The following is a 22808-nucleotide window of genomic DNA, read 5'->3' on the forward strand; positions in this document are numbered from 1 at the left end:
TGGAATAGACTTTTATATGAGGTCTCACAGGTCTCACATCTGAAGATTACAGTAATTTACAGTAATCATGAGGCAACCAAGAAAAGAAAAAAATAGCCAAGTGTGCAAGAATGTCAATTTTAATTACAATATTCTTCCTTACATAGTAAAAAACACATTTCCCATGATCTGAATCTGAGCGCTTTAAAACTTGAAACACCTAATGATCATCAGTTGTCTAATATACATTAATTGTCTCCAATGACTGCTAAGCTTTTGTGGTCTGTGATAACAGGAATAGCAGGACAGGAGCAGTGCATCCTCTGTGGTAACAAAGTCATGAAGCTCGGTCACACTGCAAACATTAATTAGCTATTTGTAAAGAGTAATAAGCTGGTTTTAAAAAATGCCAGAGAGTATATAATGTACAAAATGTTCTATTTTACTTTGTTTTACTTTACATACTTTGTGTACTTCACATACACATTTTTTTAAAAGATCAAGAGTAAGCACTTGCATATCCATAGGCAAATAAGTAACAAACATACAAAGAGCTTTTGCTAAAAAATATCTATGTATTTTTATTATTATTTATTTATTTTACATTTTTGAGTAGCAACATGTCTGTGACAACTGGAGTGAGTAAAAAGTACAGGTAGTGCAGCTTACAGTGATTAGTGGAATAAACTCTCTCCATTAATACTGAACAAAATGGCAAGCAACGATAAAATACTGTCAGGATGCATTTGCTGCCCAGAGCACTTCTGTGGCATGTAGATGTTCTAAATTACTCATTCCCTATTGATTAAGGAATGTTCAGCATGTTGGTCAGATGTTACATGATTTAAGCTTTTCAACTGGATTAAACTTGAATGAAAGCTTGGATTCAGTAATATGATCCTGTCCAAAAAGCAAAGTCTTATCAAATAACTTCTTAAAATGCTGGTGCCTGGAGTCACATGTATCACACAGCCTCTGATAAGATGGCTGATTAGAATCTTTTTTTTTAAATACTCTGTTTTGATATACTATATACATAAGTGTGCACATATGAAGACTTTTAGTCAGTGACAGTCTGTAAATGCATGAGGTAAATTTTATAATTCAGAAAGCACCGATGGTGAAAACACAGCAGCAGCTCAGATCTGTGTCCTGTGATCATTATGGAGTGTACCAAATGGACAAGCGTTAAGCAGTCCTGGAGTCAACTACAATGTCAATGGTAATTAATCTTAAAAATCCCATTTAGTCCAGAATTAGGTTTAACCTGGTTCTACAATTGACCCATAGTGTAAAAAAGCCAGTTTTGCATTGAGAAAACTGCTGCTAGTACATTGGGAATAAAAATCACAAGCATCCTGACTCAGATAATGGATTATGTAACTGATCCTATCTTAAAGTCCAGCATCACGTCATTAAGCAATAATTTGGTTGAAGTAACCTGAGCTAGGCTTGTTTGGGGCCAAGACCAGAGGTGTCTTTGTCTTAAAATGACTAAACTTCTTAACTGCTCTTCTGTTATATTTGCATGTTTTACAGCACCACATTTTTTGCAACTGTCAGAAACGTGACAAAACTCAGCAAGCTCTTATGAATATTTCTTTTTCCACTTAAGCATTTCCTTTAAGTGATTTTACGTAGCTCACTTAAGATACTGAGATGTTTAAGTCAAAATTCGCTATTATGTTTTCTGTAAGCGGTCTCAACTGTACACAAACGTTCCCGCACAGCTTCAATATAACCATTACTATGAGCTCTTTCTGCAATAAAGGTAACTGTAACAGTTTACAGAATGTAGGTGCAGTTCAGCCCTGGTGTTGACAGAGCTGTCCGAGGTTCTTAGGAAACACTGCTAAAAGGCTACTTGCTATGAAATGTTTACTGCATGTGTGCAGGCCAACAAAGGCACGATGTTTAAGTGCATCATGACAGGAACTGGTGGCTTGCTAGTTCAAATACAGTGAAGAGCACTACAGATGTTGACAGTACTTAAGGTTTGCAGTCTACTTTTTCCTTCTCTAACCACTGCAACTGTGTGCTTGAGAAAGGCATTCGCTGCCACTGCTAAATACTGCTAGGTATTTAAAATTCAATGTTCTTGTGGTACCAACCAAATTACCTTTAATATTATTTTCAAGTAGTCAATCTTGGCAGTGTCAGTGAGCCAATAAGCATGCTTATTACAAAGTCTAGGCTGGTGACTGGCTGATAAGCATGTTATTATCACCAGCAGTCTGTTAAAAAAGTACAAATAGCAGCAGTGTCTCCGAACACTCTCAGCACGCAGTCTTCAAAATCCTGATTGTCACTGTAAGACACTGTAACTGGAGCTTTTGGAATAGATTTTAAGTAACCTATTAAAAAAAGGAAAACAAAAAGAGTACGCATGTCATGTAATTTTCTTTTTGTAATACTATATAAATAGAGAAATGCAATGTTTAATATATGTTTTTTGTTCATAAAAGAAGTTCTTGAAAAAAAATACTGGTCAAGTATCAGTGTTAAAAAATTCTGAATAATACCTAACCCTACCCCTAAACTCATACACCCAGTATGCTGGTGTTTAAAAGAGCAAGACTGCTCAATAGCCCTTGTGTGACAAACTAAAAACACAACTTGAGTTACAAAATCCTATGGATCTTAACACTAAGCTTTGGAAATAGGAGTGATACTGTCCTTATATAAAGGATGTATTCATACCCAGTGACAAACATGGATTACACTGGCTCAGGAAAGCTCCCTCAGTCTGACCTGACCTGCTTTCTTACACTTCTGGACATGTACTGTTGGCCACCACATGGTGGTGCTGCGAGACGGGGCACTTGCGTGTGCTCTCCCAGCCCCGTCGTATGCGTGCCAGCCTGCCAGAGATACACGGCAGCAGCAGGAAACAGCGGCACACCAGCACGGCACACGGCAGAGCTACAGCTAGCATGTAGCTGGGCGGCATGTAGAAGACATATGCCTGGGCAGAGAAGGCAAAGTTCCAGCCAAACACCAGTGTATGCGTGACAGAGAGCGTCAGAGCAACATAACCCAGTCCAGACTGAAGGAAGAGAACAGGAGGAAGTATTGTGAGATTTCAAGCACTGGCATGATTGGTTCCATTACACATACAGTTATTTTGCCTTGTGGTTTCCAGGCCTGGTTGTAGAGCCCTGCATATTTTCATGTTATACCTTCATTTGTGTTTGTATATGTATGTATATATATATATATATATATATATATATATATATATATATATATATATATATATAAAACGTTTAATGAAATGATAAACCTACCATATACTATATATACACTAGTATACATGTGGCAGCTTCTCTAGGCAAAAACTGTGCTGAATGTTTCATATCTGACTTTTTTTTTATATTTGTCTAATGCATGCAATTTGATAACTATTAAGTCATTCATGCAGTCATGTAGAGAGACTGGCTGTTCTTAAGCACATTTACCATGCACTTTCCCATTTTACTGAAGCTTAACAAACATTTCAGACTCTATTCTGCTGAACGAGCCAATTCAGCTAAATAGGGTGACCTTAGTGTGTTTTGTGCTGTACACTCACCAAGCACTTTATCAGGAGCACTATACTAATACAGGAAAGGGCCTCCCTTTACTCTCAAAACAGCCTTAATTTCTCATGCCATGGAGTCCACAAGATGCTAGAAACATTCCTTTAAGATTCTGGTCCATGTTGGTATGATTGCATCATGCAATTCCTGCAGATTTTTCAGGTGTACTCATGCAGCAAATCTCCTGTTCCACCACGTCCCAATGGAGTTCGACTGTATTTAGATCTGGTGACTTGGAAGGCCACTGAAGAACAATGAACCAGTTTGAGATTACTTTTGCTTTGTTATATTATCACGCTGGAAGTAGCCAATATAAGATAAATTGTGGCCATAAAGGTGTGTTCATGGTCAGCAACAATACTCAAATAGGCTGTGGCATTCAAGTGATGATTGATTGATATTAACCGGCCCAAGGTGTGTCAAGAAAACATTCCCCACACCACTACACCACCTCCGCCAACCTGGACTGTTGACACAAGGCAGGATGGGTCTATGGATTCATGCTGTTGGTGCCAAATTCTGACCAACTGTGTGCCTCAGCAAAAACTGAGATTCATCAGACCTGGCTATGTTTTTCCAGTCTTCAACTGTCGAGTTTTGGTGAGCCTGTGTCCACTGCAGCCTCTGTTCTCTGGTCTTGGCTGACAGAAGTGGAACTCGATGTGATCTTCTGCCGCTGTAGCCCATCCGCCTCAAGGTTTGATGTGTTGTACATTCTGAGATGCTTTTGTGCTCACCACAATTGTATAGAGTGGTTATCTGAGTTAATGTAGCCTTTCTTTCAGCTCAAACCATTCTGGCCATTCTTCAGTGACCTCTCTTATCAACAAGGTGTTTCTGTCTACAGAACTGCCGCTTGCTGGATGTTTTTTATTTATTGCACCATTCTGAGTAAACTCTAGAGACGGTTGTGCCTGAAAATCCCAGATCAGCAGCAAATACTCAATCCAGCCCGTCTGGCTTCAACAATCATGCCACAGTCAAATTCACTGGAATACATTTTTGTTTTCCCATTCTGATGGTTGATGAGAACATTAAAGCTGGTAGCCAGTATTTGCATAACTTTATGCACTGCACTGCAGCACAACTGGCTAATGAGATAATTGCATGAATGTGTAGGATTACAGGTGTTCCTAATAAAGTGCTCAGTGAGTGTATGTAAACTGGATTATCTGTGTTTATTTGTGGCATAGTGGTATAAAGGTTATGAAAAATCTGATACCTTTAGAAGAATTTCAACCAACCAGTTCATCCCTCTACTACTACTACTCAGCTTATTAAAATTGAAATAGATGCGTCAGAACAAGAACACACAACCTTGTTTCCAAAAAAGTTGGGACGCTGTGCAAAATGTAAATAAAAACAGAATGAAATTATGTGCAAATCATTTAAATCCTATATTTAATTGAAAATAGTACAGACAACATATCAAATGTTGAAACTGATAAATATCTTTTGAATTTGATGCCAACAACACGTTTCAACAAAGTTTGAATAGGGGCAAAAAAACATCTCACAACTAATTAGGTTAATTGGCAACAGGTCAGTAACATGACTGGGTATTAAAAGAACAACCCAGAGAGGGTTCAAGTCTTTTAGAAGATGAGGAGGGGTTCACCACTCTGTGAAAGACTGCATGGGTAAAAAGTACAGCAATTCAAGAATAACACTGCTCAACATAAAATAGCAAAGAACTTGGGGGATTTCTTTATTTACAGTACATAATATCATTAAAAGATTCTGAGAATCTGGAGAAATACTGGCTGGCCATGATCTTTGGGCCCTCAGACGGACATGATTCTGTAGTGGAAATCACTGCATGGGCTCAGGAACATTTCTGAAAACTGCTGTCTGTGAACACAGCTCAACAATGCATCCACAAATGCAAGTTAAAATTCTACCATAAAAAGAAGAAACCATATGTAAACAGGATCCAGAAAAAATGCTTCCCTCTCTGGGCAGAAGCACACGGCATGGGTGACTCGGACATCTGTGAAGGTATTATTAATACTGAATGATACACCGATCAGGCATAACATTATGACCACCTCCTTGTTTCTACGCTCATTGTCCATTTTATCAGCTCCACTTATACAGGTACACTTTGTAGTTCTACAATTACAGACTGTAATCCAACTGTTTCTGTTTCTGCATACTTTGTTAGCCCTTTTTACCCTGTTCTTCAGTGGTCAGGAGCAGGTACTGTTTGGGTGGTGGATCATTCTCACCACTGCAGTAACCCTGACGTGGTGGTGGTGTGTTAGTGTGCGTCGTGCTGGTACGAGTGGATCAGACACAGCAGTGCTGCTGGAGTTTTTAAACACTGTGTCCACTCACTGTCCACTCTATTAGACGTTGTTGGTCCACCCTGTAGATGTAAAGCCAGAGACGACAGCTCATCTCTTGCTGTACAGTACGAGCTAATCATCCTCTAGTCCTTCATTGGTGGTCACAGGACACTGCCCACAGGACGCTGTTGGCTGGATATTTTCGGTTGGTGGACTATTCTCAGTCCAGCAGTGACACTGTGGTGTTTAAAAACTCCAGCAGCACTGCTGTGTCTGATCCACTCGTACCAGCACAACACACCACCACCACGTTAGTGTTACTTCAGCGCTGAGAATGATCCACCACCCAAATAGTACCTGCTCTGTGAGGCTCCATGGGGGTCCTGACCACTGAAGAACAGGGTAAAAGGGGGCTAACAAAGTATGCAGAGAAACAGATGGACTACAGTCTGTAATTGTAGAACTACAAAGTGCACCTATATAGTAAGTGGAGCTGATAAAATGGACAATGAGCGTAGAAACAAGGACATAATATTATGCCTGATCGGTGTATATACAGGTTTTAGAGCAACACATGCTGTCATTCAGATGGTGTTTTTTCAGGGAAGGTCTTGCTTATTTCAGCAAGACATTTTCAAACCACATTCTGAACATATTACAACAGTATGGCTCTATAGTAAAACAGTCCAGGTACTAAACTGTCACCCATTAAAAAATGAAATTCGAAAACTTTCAAAACTACAGCAATTGGTCTTCTCAGTTCCCAACCGCTTACAGAGTGTGGTTAAAAAACAGAGGTGATGCAACACAGTGGTAAACATGCTCCTGTCCCAACTTTTTTTTAAACTTTTTTGTGTTGCTGGCATCACATTCAAAATGGGCGTACATTAAAAAAAACACTCAAATTTCTCAGTTTCAACATGTGTCGTCTTTGTACTGTTTTCAATAAAATATATGGATTTGCACACCATTGCATTTTTTTATTTACATTTTGTACAGCATCGCAACTTTTTTGGAAACAGGGTTGTAATTGTGCAGGTCAGGTGTGCTCCAGGACCAGGGCTGAGGACAACTGCCTTAAATAACTTTGTGCTGCTCACCTGAACAAAGGTGAATTCTCTCCAGGTAAGGATGTTCCCCACTGCAGGGAGAGAAGTGATAGCTAACAGGGAGAGGACGCCCAGACCCAGCACTCCAAATGACAGGTAGAGGTCAGAGCGCCACACACCTAACTCATCCCACGGTTCCTCTACACCTGCCTTCACCTGAGACATTAACACAAAAATATCAAAACTCAAACCACATGACTAGAGCCATCAAGTAAATTTAAGTCTTGTATAGTACCTGCATGCAAAAGAAAAGTGATACACTTTGTTACAAAGGTGTAATCATGTTTTTTAAGATAGAATTGTTTTAGATAGAATTGCTAAAAAGCAGTACCTGTGCATATGCAGCATTGATGAGTCTGTACCGTGCGGCAGTGCGCAGGGGGAGGCAGAGGCTGTATACTCCGTGCAGAGCAGCACAGAGGAAACTCAGCAGGCCCAGCTGTTTTCTCCGCAGCAGCCAGCCGTCCAGCCAGCAGGGGAAGCGCTGGTACTTGGTGCCCCTCCACAGCTGCAGCCATGCTGCAAACAGACCTGGCAGATACACCAGTGCCAGGGTGACCAGAGCCACAGCTGGCAGGCTCTCATTCACTAGGTCAAAGGCAAGGCGGTAGAAGGCATTGTGTCCGTTGGCCAGGTATGGGAGCAAGACGCCCCGAATAAACCCATAGCCGTAGAAGAAGAGGAAGAGGAGGAAGGTAGCGAGAACAGGTCCACGCCACGACGGGAAGAGGCGCAGGGGCACACTCTCGAGGTCTTGGGCAAAACACAGGCTGCCTAGATCTACTGGGTGGAAGCCCATGCGGCGGGCGAGTTGGGCCACTTCGTTCTTTCCCTCCACGCTGTCACTGCACAGCAGCACCTACAGCAGGTTAAAGGTCACAGAACAGTCACTGAACTGATTCTATTTTGCTATACTAAGCCCAGAATAGAAAAGCTGACCTCATGGAGTTAATGACATAATATACACAATGTACTTTCACAAACATGGAAACACTGGTGCACCTCTAATAAAAAAAGAATTAACTGAGTATACATTTACATCAAGGGTACATTTAAGTCCCAGTTACCTGTTTTATATCTCTGTCAGCACTGACCTTTAAAGGGCTCATATTCTATTTTTTTGAACCCTCTGCCACCCCGCCCCAGTGCCATAACATTTAATTGTTTTTCTCCATATCCTCTGCTCCAATAATTCTGCTACAGACTGTCTGCAGTAACAACACTCCTTATCACTTCAATGTAAATAAGCAGGCTAAACTGCAGTAGACTGAATTAGCATTTATATGCTAGTTGTGACATCACAACTACAGTAAATTCTGAATTACTTGTCTTTTGCATTGTACTTTCTACATATGGAATGCATAGATTTGGATGTGAATGGTTTGCTTTATTTGAATGTGTGTGTGAATGTGTATGTCTGCCTGTCTGTCTGTCTGCCCTACGATGGACTGGCAACCTCTGCAGGGTGTTTCTTGCCTTTCGCCCAATGACAGCTGGGATAGGCTCCAGCACCCCACCGCGACCCAGAAGGATATGCGGTTTAGATGATGTGTGTGTGTGTGTGTGTGTGTGTGTGTGTGTGGGTGGGTTGCTTTGAAACTTTAACAGTGTTTACACAGTACATCAACCTGTTTTATTTTTAAAAAGTAAGGAAATCAACTGTCCATGATAAACCAGCCAAACTTAGCCAATCTAGGGAATCACTGACCTGTCTGTTGCCATCTTGTGCGCCGGTCTGCAGTGTCCAGGCAGAGATCACATTAAACCCTTTAACCACCACACTCTCTGGGAACATCTCAGCTAGCTGCTCCGCGTTAGACAGCCTGCTTCTGCCCAGCTTCTCGGCATTGCTCACATCTACAAGGACTTTCCCAGCCAGTAAAGCCCTCAGACCCAGCAGAGAGGGGTAGTGCTCAGGGAACAGAGCCAGAAACACCAGCCGATCGGCTCTTGCTACTGCTCCTTCTTGGTTCTTCAGTTCCACTGCATCAGGAAAGAGCCCAGGAGCAATGCGCTTAACACAGCGACTCCCCACCACCACACTGACCCCACACGCCACCAATCGCACAGCCAGAGAACGCGAAAAGTCGCCAGACCCCAGTATGGCCACTGTGGGTCGGCCAGGAGCCATGGGTGGAGGAGCATCAGGGGCTTCCGCATTTGGGAGCAGGGGGACACTCATTTCATCTGACATAGCTACCACTGCTGTGAAGGAGAGAGACGTGTGAAGGGGGACAACTTTAAAATCGAATTTATTCAGCATCTTTAATATTTCTGCCTGAATGCTCTAAAGAACCCATATCCTACATTTTTCTTGTGTTTTATTTTTTCTCTGATAGCCACTTATGACACTTGTCTTGTTTTATGTAGCACAAACAGTCATAACTCATTTTAACATAATCATTTACTAATTCATCTTTATCCTTTAGGATTAAACAAACTATTTTTGTTAATATGTCTTTCAGACTGACATATGTAAAGGATCTCAGTTCTTAATGGCTGCCATGTATCAGCTGCCTTGGGTTGAAACACTCTTTATAACTGCAGCAAGAATAGATGGTGCTAAACCACTGTAAGATGACTATCACTGTTGTCGGAAGAAAACCTTGTATCTCCAAAACGATAACTTTACAGGAGAAGGAAAAAACCTACTTCACTTTTAATGCAAGTCAATGGAACCAGATTTTTTTCCAAGTCATTCCGGATCCTTTGTTTTAGTCCATTCATCATAAAATTTACATACAATGTAAAGGGTAACAAGTATTTTCAAATTATGTCAAAAACTGAAAAACATCAAAAATGGAGATTTTCAAGGTTTTCTTCTGACAACAGCCATATGTGGATGTATGTTTTTCATGACATCACAAAAACAGTGAGTTCCAAAAAAGCTGTTTTTTAGCTTAGTTTTTATATATGGACTGTATAGACAAGAGGATGAATGGTATATTTTAAAACTTTAAAAATATGTGTTTGATCATAATCTTTTATTTCAAAAAAACTGAGGAGAATTCAGTTTTCCATAACATAGACCCTTTAAATATATACTGACACCATTTTGTATAGCCGGCCACTCACAGTGCCTCCTCTAACACATTACACTACAACACAAGAAATCAATAACGAGCAATAATTTGCTCTACAATCAGACTAAAATAAGAGTGGTCATGCATTTGCAAGTATGCATGGCTATACATAACCTCTGGAATGAGACCAGGACATAAAACTGCACTTTGATCCTGTGACACGTCTCACAGGAATCTTTTTTTCTATTTTTTGTCAGTGTCACAGAGGAAAAATCTTAAATCGGACAATATTCTTACCATGGTTCAGCTCGAACATGACATTTTAATATGAGACAGGAGGTTTTGAATAGACACATCCAATGAAATCCAGACTGACAGTAAGTTTCATTTCTCCTCTAATGGGGGAGTGGAAAGTGTAGGGTACTCACTGAGCTGGTCCCATACGCACCAGTGATAAACAAGAGAGAGAACGAGAGACTGAAGTGCAGTCCTCCGTAGTGACAGCCTCCCTAATATGGATATTAACAGTCTAAGTCATTTTTAATAACATTTCACTCACGTCCTGCGCTGCTGGTCGCCGTGCTGCTGCCGCTGCTCCGTTCTTTGCACTGCATGCGTCTGTTTCTGTGTGCAGCCTACTCTCCGCCCCCTCTCGCGCTGTGTGCGCTCGAGATACCGGCCGTGCAGAAAAGCGGACAGTCTACACAACACGCGCTTATCAGATTACTCTGTATTTCTTAAATTACATTAAGGACAAACCCCTATATTGAGAATAATCCTTTAACATCTAGTGGTGAAGTTTAAGTCCAACTCGACTTTGCTGTGGCGTTTCCAGAGGAACAGACAGTACACGGTCAATACTGTAAACAACCTTTTGGGGGCGCACTGCAGCTCTACCGGGCATGAGGGAGGAAAAAACGAGCAGGGACTCATTTGTGAGGGTTAAATGCTACATTATATTCTATTATAATCTCATACAGCTCCGTTTTGCTTCTTAAAGAGGATTCCGTCATGTCGTGGTAGCAAACGGACCGCCGGAGTCCTTGTTCTGTAACGCTCGCGGCATCAGCTGATCGGCTGAGGGGAGGAGGTCATGAACATCTGCAGCTACACGATAACAGGGGATGAGCAGCGAATCGAGAGACTTGCTGAGCAACGAGGCAGTTTCGCCCAGCCCCGAGTCAACACGCGGGGTTAACTGCAAGTCAGTGTGTGTGTCCGCTGTGGCTCTGTTGGTTCTTGGTATCGGGGTGCTGTCCGCTTTGGCCGCCGGACCGCTGCACGCCCAGTGCTCTGTTACGTGGTGGGTAGACTGACCAGCTGGCTTAGGAGTTAAATGCTTCAAAAATATACAGCAGACAAAGTTGAATTGATTTCAGACATGCTAACTTATTGTTTTGCAATAGTTTTGAGATTTTTTAAAGGAAAGTCACCTGCATAGTGTTTCACTATGATTTTGCTTAAATGCTCCATCTTTACCCATTCATTTTGGACTTGCTCGGGAGCGCCCTCTAGCGTTTGAAAAACCCAGAAGACATTAGAGAGTGGTAATTCTCCTCACTACAAGTTCTCTGATGTTATCTCTAGTTTTGTATGTAATGTGCTATCTATCCACAGGAGCATCCACATTCCCTGCTTTGATGTCTCCTCTCTCCTGGTCAACCAGATAAAAGAGTGGACCACAGAGTCCTGTCCTCCTAAGAGCCAGAAGTGCCTGTACTCTGTGAGTATATATGAAGAAGGTGCTGTCAGAATAGAACTGGAACTTTTATTAGTGGTTGTTCTTCAAGGGCCCAACACACTGAAACCATTATGGTCAGATGTGTATCAGTCAAAGCAAATTCTAGGCACTTGACTGATAAAATCATGTTCCATCTCTCTGAGGTAGCTGGTGGCTGTAAATGGTGATGACATCGTTGCCACACACACCACCCCTGTAATGAGGTTTGTGGATGACATCACCTTTAACTTCAGCAGCCCAAATGCAGACAACTGTGAGATCAAGGTGTGTGTAGCTAACAGTAGGAAACCCATTTTTACTCCCCAGGGGAACCATTCTGCAGTATCCACGTCTGCATGTAATTTAAATTATTTTTCTGCCTCTGTTCTTTGCTATTATTTTCTTTACTATTATTACTCTGATTTCGATGCAATTCTCTCTCTGTTTAAAATGCTCTGCAGGGTCACTCTACCTCTCGTAGCTGGTATGCTGTATTAGATTCAGGAACCAACTACCTGAACATGTACAACCTCATGAGAGGTGAGTTCAAAATTAGTGTTCCTTAGTAAAATTCTGAGTAAATGAGTTCTTCATTTAACCAGACATACACAAAAGCAGAAGGACTAGGACATTCAGTTCACACATAGCTACAGCAGCCTTGTTGGGTCAGCAAAGCACCTTGGAGTCTATCTGTCTGTCACAGATCTGTTTCAGATCATCCAACTAATTTTAATATAAGATAAAGACGACATGAGTAGCAACAAAATGCAGCTTTTAAATGATACTTCCATTTATTAAAAATAAACATTTGTTCAAAACCTATATCACCCATGTGAAAAAAGTAATTGCCCCCAAAACCTAATAACTGGTTGTGCCACTCTTGGCAGTAACAGCTGCAACCAAATGTTTGCAATAACTTGTGATGTCTTTTACATCGCTGTGGAGGAATTTTGGCTCACTCTTCTTTGCAGAATTCTTTTAATTTGGCTGCATTGGAGGGTTTTTAAGCATGAACTACCTGTTTATGGTTTTGCCACAGCATCTCAATGGGGTTCAAGTCAGGACTTTCATTTTGTTTGTTTTGAGCCATTCACAGGTGGACTTGCTTGTGTGCTTCAGATCATTGTCCTGCTCCATCACCCAACTGCGCATGAGCTTTAGGTCATTAAACTGATGGGCGACACTCTACTTCAGGATCTTCTAACAGAGAGCAGAAATAATGGTTCCATCAATTATGACAGGTCATCCAGGTCCTGAAGAAGCAAAGTAGCCCCAGCCTTACACTACCACCACCATGTTTGACTGTTGGTTACGATGTTCTTGTAGTGGAATGCAGTTTGAGCTTTATGCCACATTTAACAGGACCTATGTCTTCAAGAAAGTTCCACTAGGCCTTTGTGTTTGACCAGTGTCTTTCTTGTTTTGGAATCAGTTACATTGACCTTAACTGAGGCAAGTGAGGCCTGCAGTTCTGGCCACTCGTGGGAAGGTTCACCACTGTTCCAAGTTTTCTCCATTTGTGGATAATGGCTCTCACTCTGGTTTGCTGGAGTTCCAAATCGTTTGTAACCCTTACCAGACTGGTAGATTTCAATGACTTTGTTTTGCATCTGTATTTGAATCTCTGTAGAACATGGCATCATGTGCTGCTTTTTGAGACCTTCTAGCCTGCTTCACATTGCCAGATAGGTTCTATTAAAGTAATATTTAGATTCAACAGGTCTGGCAGTAGAATTAAACTCAATAGTTAATTGAATTTGGTTAACTGATTGATTTCATAGCTAAGGGGGCATTTACGTTTTTTTATATAGGGTCAGGTACGACTGAACAGCTTTTTTCTTTCAATAAATGAAATCATCATTTGAAAACAGCATTTTGTGTTTACACTGTGTAACATTCAATTATGACAAATTTGCAAAAGTAGAAGAAGGACGAATACTTTTTCATAGCACTATATATATATATATATATATATATATATATATATATATATATATATATATCACTATACTGCTGTTGGAACAAAACCTTATACCTACAAAATGATAACTTTACAAGAGGTGGAAAAAACATACTGTAAGTCAATGAAAAATGTAACCAGACTTTTTTCTAAGTAATTTTGAACCATTTCTTTTGCTAATTAACACACAATGTAAAGGGCAACAGAAATGTTTAAATTATGTCAAAAACTGAAAAACAATACAAGGTTTTGTTCTGACAGCAACAATATATATATATCCTGACCCCACTAATGCTCGTGTCTGAATGCAGTTAAATCCTCCTAGCAATGTTCAAAGGTCTAGTGTAAATCTTTCTCAGAAGAGACTACTACTGGACTAAAGTAGAGGACTCAGAAGAGGCTGTTATTGTTATTGCAAACTTTTTATGCTTCAAAAGTTTGGAATCACTTTGCTATATTAACAATTTTTGTTATTTAATACACAATAAAAACTCATACAGTGTGGATTTAAATATTACAAACCATTCACCAAAATGCATTTTTAGATGTTTTATTCAATATTTCAAGAGTTCTATGAATGTTATTGAATGTTAATTGTTAATTAAAAAGTGTGCAAGATATAATTTTAATTATGGAGATATGTACATACATATTATTTGTGTTGATCCATTTATCATGATATTTGAACACAATGTAAAGAGCAGCTGGTATTTTCAAAGTATGTCAATAAATAAAAAAACACTTGACATAATGTAGACACATACATGGTGACCTGATGAAGCTTGCCTATGCACTCCTTCCAGCACACCTCCTTGGTTCTACACTCTTTGTCCATTTTGTCAGCTCCTCTTACTATACTGGTGCACTTTGTAGTTCCACCACCCAAATAATACCTGCCCTGTGGTATTCCTGGCCATTGAAGAACAGGATGAAAGGGGGTCAATAGAGTATGCAGAAAAACAGATGGACTACTGTGTATAATTGTAAAACTACAAAGGGCACTTTTATGGTAAGTGAAGCTGATAAAATGGACAAAGAGTGTAGAAACAAGGTCGGTGTATTTAATAAAGTGACCGGTCAGTGTCTCCCCTATTCATCTTTGTACTCTTTCTTTCTCTGCAGGCAGTGGACTCTCCTCTTCACCAACTTTCATAGAGTCCACAAGTGATCGTGTTTGTACCCAGTACTCCTCCACCAGACACAAACTGGACTCATGAACAACATTACCCTGTCGCACTAACTACAACTCTGCTTTTAAACCAAACCCTAAATACTATGCCTTACCACAGCCTCTTTAAGACACAGATTTATTTATTAATGACAGTCTAGTTTGTTACATTTCACCTCCCTCCCCTTCTTTACAAAAATTAAGTTGCTTCACGTAGAAAGCAGCTTGTCCAAAAACAATATAGATGAATGGGATCCATAAATGGAAAGCTTTTAAACAGCAGCATAATACCCATTAAAACCGTCACAGAAAACTTTGTAATTTTTTAGCCATCTGAAGTCAATAAATAGTGCAGTTTGATTATTCTGATTAGGCTGTATTATCTTGGATTGTGAAATTGTACTGCATGAGAAGGTGAAAATGATATGGATTTTGAAACACCAGATGTTTGACAGAAGTGAAAGGTCATTAAACAGTGTAAATGGATAGTTTCAGTAAAGGGAGATATCATTTCAATCACATATATATAATTGCAGTAAACATTTTTAGTTGCACATACATATGAAATTGACAGAAATGCTGTATGCATGTTAACTCTGCTACTAAAGCAATACTTTGCTTGCATCTTCAGAAATATATGAGATGCACTGACAGGTAAGTAAACACAGAGTGTAGTCAAATAGGTGCAGGTGGCCAATGAAAACATCATTTGTTTCAACTCAAGTTTGTTTAAGCTCTTCAAGCCCAATAAAGCCTGGGCCTTTTAAACACATTTGTTACTGCAGGTTTTTTTCCACCACTGAGTGATGCACATTAAGTTAATAATTCATTGTTCATCAGTCAGTGATGGAATAGTGCAAAATCTTGTTTCACTTGAATTTATATTTTATTGTGTATTAATGATTACATTGCCTGCAGTAAGCTTAATCCTAATCGATGTAATAAAAAAGTAGAAAATGCCTTTTTTCTGCTTTATTTATTTTACTTTTAAATTGATTGTAGTGAAGCAGGTGGGTGTAGGTCCTTGAAAGTGCTACCTAAGTCACAAAGTACTACTACACCACTTGTGCCATCTTGAAAGACCAACTTTAAAGACTAGTATAAATAACCCATCATGATGTAGCAGAGGACAAATGGCCGATTCGACAGGCACAAACATGTTTCATATATTGAAGACTACTCTTTGGACTACCAGTCAAGCAATTCTGATGAAAAATTAAGATTGGAAAGCCATCAGAATAGAAAGGACTCACGTGTTACATCAGAATGATTGGGTTCATTAGCTAAAAAGTAGATTAAGGTTCAGCTCTTGTTTACTTTTGTACAGCAATACAAATTAAAAATAAACAAAACTTGACCCTAAAACAAATAGTCATGAATTTGTTTGAAAATTTGCTTTTGAGGATTTGCGTAGAATACTATGTTTGTTCTGGAACAAACCATTAAAACTGTGATGTCTTGAAAGTCTAATGGACCCAAGCTTTTGATTTGTGAACTGCTCCTTTCTGGTTACTTTAGTAGCCTGCTAATAAGAGGATTCATTATGATTGTCATTGGTCATCTCTGGACTAAAACACGCCTACACATTCATATGGCCTGTGTATAAAAGTGGAAGACCAGGCTGTTGATTAAATCTTTATTACTGAGCTTGAGAAGTTTGATACAGTGTAGAGCATCTGCACTGAAATGAAATTCACAGGTGTTGTGCTCTTTATCATGGGTCTTTACGGACTGACAGCTTCTCTTATTAGACACTACCACATAAATGAAAAAATGACCTGGTCAGATGCTCAGGAGTACTGTAGACATTACTATGAAGACTTGAGCACCATCCACAGCGTGAAAGAACTACAGCAGCTCAATGCAGGTAGTTCAGTGTCTGGCTGGATTGGACTTCACAGAGATGTTCTATATCGATCACAGTGGAAGTGGTCTGGAGGAGGAGACACAGATTTCCAATACTGGAATTACGGAGAGCCAAGAAATATATATGGCTATGACTGTGTCCGTGTTAATGGTAAAAATAAAAAATGGAGCACCACCAACTGCTCTTTGTTACTTATGTTTTTCTGCATGAAAACCACTCGTGAGTTGATTATTGTGTGGCAAAGTAAGTCTTGGGAGCAGGCTATGGACTACTGCAGGAATCATTACGTTGACCTGGCCAGCTTGCAGTCAGAAGAAAAGAATGCCGAGGCAGTGAATATGAGCCACACAGCCCAGACAGAGTACCTGTGGACTGGCTTGCGCTTTCTGGCTGGTCAGTGGTTTTGGGTCAGCAACGATGATCTGGACTACCAGGCCTGGGCCACAGGGCATCAGCCCCAGTGTCCTTCCACAAACCTTCGCTGTGGAGCTCTGCAGAAGAGCAAGGAAATCTGGACACCAAGAGACTGTAAAGAAAATCTCAGCTTCATCTGTTTCAAAAAATGAGCACTAGACTCAACAAACAAATTTCAATTGTACTTTTAAGAATAAAGGTTCCAAAAGAGTTCTATTATGGTTCCCCAAAGAACTTTTCATTGGAAAGCTCTTTTTTGGTAAAAAATAATTTGTGTGAATGTAAAGAACCCCTTTTAAATTTGAAAGAACCTCCACATAATGAAACATTCCTAGAAAAAAAAAATCATAAATTGGTATCAAACCTTTATATTGTATCTTTATCAAAGATGGTTCTTTAGGGAACCAAAAGTGGTTCTTCTATGGCATCACTCAAAGAACCGTTTGTGGCACATTTCTTTGAAGGAAAGTTCTCATTACATTTATGTTTGAAATTCACACGTTTATTTGTTTCTGACAATGTATAATCATCAATAAGTACGAATGCATTTATGTTATTTGAAGAATGTTATTCAAATAATTCTTTAATCATCATATTGTATTTGTGAGGCTTCCTGTTGTATATTTCAATGTAATTCAAAGATATTTTAACACTGTTGCATAAGTAATCAGAATAAATAACTATGAAAAATAACAATACCTCTCCGTTTCCACATTTTATCCATGAAAGCATGTTTTCTTACATTAACTTACTCTGTATTTTATTGCTGAATTTAATAAATATACTGAATATAATGCTAGAAAAGTTACCGACTTAAATACCTTCAAATTCAAAACAGTTATAAAGAGGCTACAGTTCTAAATGCAGCTATACATACTTCAGTGATGTGATACCCATCTCTGTGCTTTTTATGATCACATACTTCTTTAGAAAAGCAGTGTGACATGCGTGGTCTCTAGTATTTTTTGGTTTTCAGAACTATTATTTTTGAATGATATTTTGTATGGTTCCTATTCAAGTAAATTAGTTTAGTTTGTTGTTGATGTTATTGTTACAGTATTTGTAGATCACATTTGCCTGCATACTAAATCTGTTGAAAAAATAATATTTAGAATATTTAAAGGAGGCAAAGAGCCAAACCATAGTTTAGTTTTGTGACTCAATAGAAAATAAAGAAGAAAAATACAATTTTCATAGCCATTGTGCTGCTTATCATATGTCTCTTTGGACTGTCAATGTGTGTGCTTGCACTCTTACAAATAAAGGTTCCTCAATCGTACCTCGTCTTGTAGAAAAAAAACACACCCGCAAAGCTAAAATATAGAGATGTGATTTTTTTAACGATATACTTGAACAACTGCTGGATGAGTGTGATTAACAGCAGATGATCGTAAGGGAACTCAAGGGGTGCAGACAAAAGTTTAACATTACTTTGGCAGAGGATGAACATATGCAAAAGTTTGACCACTCCTGGTCACATGATGTAATTTGTTGATCCTCTACGGAGAACAAATTTTAACGTGGTATTTTCTGCAAATTTTAGTGCACATTACTGGAAAAAATAAAGAATAAAATCATATATTACTGTTCTCAGCACAGCAGTGATGCCAACATGCTGAAGGCTTGTTAGTGGTTGTTACTGGTAGAAGTATATCAGGCACAGCAGCTTTGCAGGCAGACTTCCTTACTATAAGCAGTATGAGAAGTAGGGGCCCTGTGAGTTTATTTATTTAGTTAGTTATTTTTAGTCATCTGATAAAAGGCAGAACATATTCTTATTAAGACATCATAAATTTGCTTCCAAAAACGAAGAACACTGACTTTTAAAAGAGCGTGATACACATATTACTTAATCACACCTTGTATTTAACTTATTGATATTCATATGATTTTATTTATTCCAGTTAGTTTTTTGTTTAATTTGCATGCATAATTAAGTGGTTTTAAAATTCTATTTTTACATGTATATTGTAAATATTGGTTTACTGTATTTACCTTACAATCTATTGCTGGGATTTTTTAAATTTTAATTTTTTTCATTCTCACAGTTTAGGTAAACACAACTAAATATCAATACCTTGCACATCTCACTAACTAAATGGTTCTTTAAAGAACCATCCATTAAAAGCTGAATAAGTAATGATTATTCTCTGACAGTGGTCCTCCAGTGGTTCTCAGTCCTGGTTATCCTGGAAGTACCACTGCCCTGCACATTTTAGAGTTTCCCCTGCTAATAACACCTAATTCAACCAATAAACGAATTAAAAGGCAATTTCTGAGTGTGTTACAGCAGGGAGAACCCTACAACATGCAGGGCTGGGACATTCCAGAACCAGGAATAAGAACCGCTTTCTATGCTATCGTTCCAAAGAATCCTTATGAATTGTGTCATTCTAGAGGAACATACAGAGTCAGAAATGTGCACAGTGATGCTGATGGAAACCAGCTGTCGGAGTAATTTAGTGCCTTTAAAAAGCTCCCTCACAGAAAGTCACTGAAAAAAAAAAAACAAACAAAAAAAAACGCTTATGAATACTTTGCCTGAGGTATTGGTTAACAATAGTTTTGAGGTAAGATTCTGGCTTAAAATATATTTGTGGTGTACACTTACCACTATTTTACCATGACCAACATTACATAGAAAAGCTCAGAAGACATGTGTAGGCTCATTAGTCATTTTAGATAGTAAATTAAAAGGCTATGTTTGTGGTGTAATGGTTGCTAACACCACTGCTGTAAAGAAATTTGAATTGGTAAGTTTTCTTCAATGCACAATTTCACATCAGACCACTTTGTTTACATCTCAGTGACTGAATTATGCAGAGATTTTGAAAAATCAGTTGAATTCACACTTAAGAATGTAAAGAACCTATCAGAATTATAGAATGATTCTGATATTTAGCTCAAAAGTACTGCAGACTTCAATATGATGATGCTACCTGGAAGAGGTTCAACAGTTCATGGATACTACAGATGGCTTTAGTAGTTTATTAAGCAGAATTGGACTTTATAGATAAGCTCTGTAGCTCAGACACTGGAAGTGGTCTAGTGGATGAAATGAAACACTCCAGTACTTGACCTGCTTTATACAGAGCCCTGTTTGAAAACCCAGTCAAATTAATTTGACTGATTCCAGACAGCAATTTGTTTGTACCTGGCTTTTTGCTTTCCATGCAGAGCATTATTTGTTTTGAATTTGCCTGAAAGGCGCAGCATTGATTGTTGTTCACATATACACTCACTAATTCTATAAATTACATAAGTAATGAATTGCTAGATTAACTAATTTAACATTAACACATCAAAGCATTTTAGAGGATTGCAATGATGAAGACTTGAGAACTGTAACTAGCCATGCACTCAACTGTTCAAGCTGTTCATATGGATTAGCTTGAAACAGGAAGTTAGGAAAGGGTCTTCTGATTGGCTATGCCTGAAGGAGCACTGAAATGTAGATCGGTTAACTGAGCTTTCCAAAGGGCTTTCTCTCAGTCACATTATCACCAGCTAGAGCAGACACAGTGCTTTCCAAAGCTGGAACAGAGATGAAGTCTATAGGCACTTTGCTTCTTATTATGGGTTTCTATGGATCCACCTCTTATGTAAGTAGAACGTACATCTTTGTGACTCAGAAAATGAACTGGAAAGAAGCTCAACAGTACTGCAGACTCCACTATGATGACCTATCCACCATTAGCAACCTAGATGAAAATGACAGCTTGCTGGGGGCAAAGGCCACTTTGTGCAACGATGAATTTTTCACCGTTGAATGCCGTTTTGGAAGATGGATTGGTCTTTTCGCAGACGGTACTGATTCATCAGTTTGGAAGTGGTCAGGAGAACAAGACTCAAAATTTCGTATGTGGGCTGAAGAGGAACCAAGTAAATCTGACATGCTGAGCTGTGCTTATTATGATTTGAGGACTGGTGAATGGTATGCTGCCTCTTGTTCTCTGAATCTCACATTTATCTGCATGGAAGAGTCAACTGATCCTCAACTGATCCTGGTGAAACAGAATAAGACATGGGAAGAGGCCTTGGACTACTGCAGGAGCTATTACACTGACCTGGCCAGCCTGCGATCAGATGAGGAGAACGACTGGGCAGCGATGAAAAGCCAAATGGCCGAGACAGAACACTTGTGGATTGGCCTGCACTATGTGGCCAAATACTGGATTTGGGTAAATGGATATGCTCTGGAATACAAGGCCTGGTCTGAGGATGGACACCCCAAGTGTCCTGGCAGCAGCCACCGTTGTGGAGCTCTGGAGACAGAAGAAAAGACCTGGAAACCCAGAGACTGTGAGGAGAAACTCAACTTTCTGTGCCTCAAAAAATTAACAGACTGAACTCGAAATGAACCTCAATTACAAAAGTTCTTAAAGGTGGTGGGATAGGACTTTAAATGTTCAAAAAGAACTGATGTAGAACCATTACTTCTTGTTTTCACTAGACTTTTATGAAGATTAACTATTATGGGTGCGGGAAAAATCGATTCTTAGATGCATCGCGATGCGGATGTGAACGATTCTGAATAGATTCACAAATGTCAAAAATTGATTTTCTAAATATTTAATTTATAACGTAATGTTGATGGAACGCAAAAGGCGGAACTTGGAAGTGGGTAAGTGCAGTGCCCGGACAGTCTGTGGCGGCACATAACAAAAACTACTACTGGATGAGTGAGAAATCCGACCGGCCCCCTCTGCATTAAAAACCAGGTCAGGTCAGGAGTCACAACACAAATGATAAGAAGAGCCATTTTGTCCTTTCAACAAAAATCAAACCATCTTGGGAGCCACAACATTTAATGTCCAGTATGTGATAATGTCCTAGTATAGGCTAAACAATATAAACGAAAACACAGATTTACTTTGCTCTGCTTTAAGCTTTAGCTCAGCTATAGCCGCTTTCCTCCCATCTCCGCCAGAAAACTTTTTCTCAGAAGTAGATCAGTTTCTTGTAAAATGTCTCTCAACGACTGTTTTACGAGGCTGAAGTCGCTTCTTATTCTCCAGCTTCTTGTTTGAATTTACCCGTTCCACCTTAAATTCTAACTGAGGCACCGAATGTAAATGCGGCACCATTTAAGGTGGAACGGGAGAATTCAAAAGAGAGGCTGACTTCATCTTCGCCACTTTCTAGTGTGACAGTCTCTCGTTGCAGATTTAAGGTACCAGGAAACCAACTGCAGTGCTTATAAATGCGAATAACGCATCGCTGCTATGTGACCTGCAGTCTGCACGCCGGTTCTCAGTCGTTGCGAAACAGGGCTTTCGTGCTATGTTTCACACGTCCCATCTCAAAGATACTTTGCTGACACAGCGCTCCCCCAGCTCTCTACAACGAGACCAAAACCGAAGTTATAAAATCACTAAAGAAAACGGATAGAATAGCTGTAACATGCTGCGTGGACATCCACTGCGACTGTATCTTATTTCACCGTAACTGCGCATTTTATCACAGATGAGTAGCAGCAGCTTCTCGTGCTCCAAACAAGAGCACTGAATGAGAGCCTTCTAGTTAGTTTACTTGCCACATCACTTCCATTTGTTTTATTAAGAAAAATATTGGATCATTACAAATACTTTGCTTTAAAAGTACCAAGTCACTTTAAATAACAATAACACCGAGTCACTTAGTCACTTTAAAATGTATATTGTCTCTATATTCTGTGTATATTTAATATATTTCAGTTGGTT

General features: G+C 39.4%; 2 protein-coding genes across 4 annotated transcripts; one reads left to right on the forward strand and one right to left on the reverse strand.

The window, feature by feature from the left end:
- Position 1: 1 nt before the first annotated feature.
- steap3 (STEAP family member 3, metalloreductase) lies at positions 2 to 10668 on the reverse strand. Of its 3 annotated transcripts, none has more exons than XM_036567947.1 (5): positions 10537 to 10668; positions 8663 to 9156; positions 7286 to 7813; positions 6946 to 7110; positions 2 to 3025 (listed from the first exon to the last, which is right to left on the reverse strand). In XM_036567947.1, the coding sequence occupies exons 1-5, from the start codon at positions 10589 to 10591 to the stop codon at positions 2744 to 2746; spliced, it is 1524 nt and encodes a 507-aa protein (XP_036423840.1). In that variant the 5' UTR covers positions 10592 to 10668; the 3' UTR covers positions 2 to 2743. The 3 variants fall into 3 exon arrangements, with proteins under 3 accessions (XP_036423840.1, XP_036423836.1, XP_036423848.1); XM_036567943.1 differs by having other exon boundaries at positions 8663 to 9159; XM_036567955.1 differs by lacking the exon at positions 10537 to 10668 and adding an exon at positions 10406 to 10503 and having other exon boundaries at positions 8663 to 9159.
- Positions 10669 to 21080: 10412 nt separating this feature from the next.
- Positions 21081 to 21455, forward strand: LOC118810641 (snaclec echicetin subunit beta-like). Its single transcript, XM_036574582.1, has one exon. The coding sequence runs from the start codon at positions 21081 to 21083 to the stop codon at positions 21453 to 21455; it is 375 nt and encodes a 124-aa protein (XP_036430475.1).
- Positions 21456 to 22808: the final 1353 nt, after the last annotated feature.

The sequence above is a fragment of the Colossoma macropomum genome, unplaced genomic scaffold (genome assembly GCF_904425465.1).
Source record: "Colossoma macropomum unplaced genomic scaffold, Colossoma_macropomum, whole genome shotgun sequence".
NCBI classification, from domain to species: Eukaryota; Metazoa; Chordata; class Actinopteri; order Characiformes; family Serrasalmidae; genus Colossoma; species Colossoma macropomum.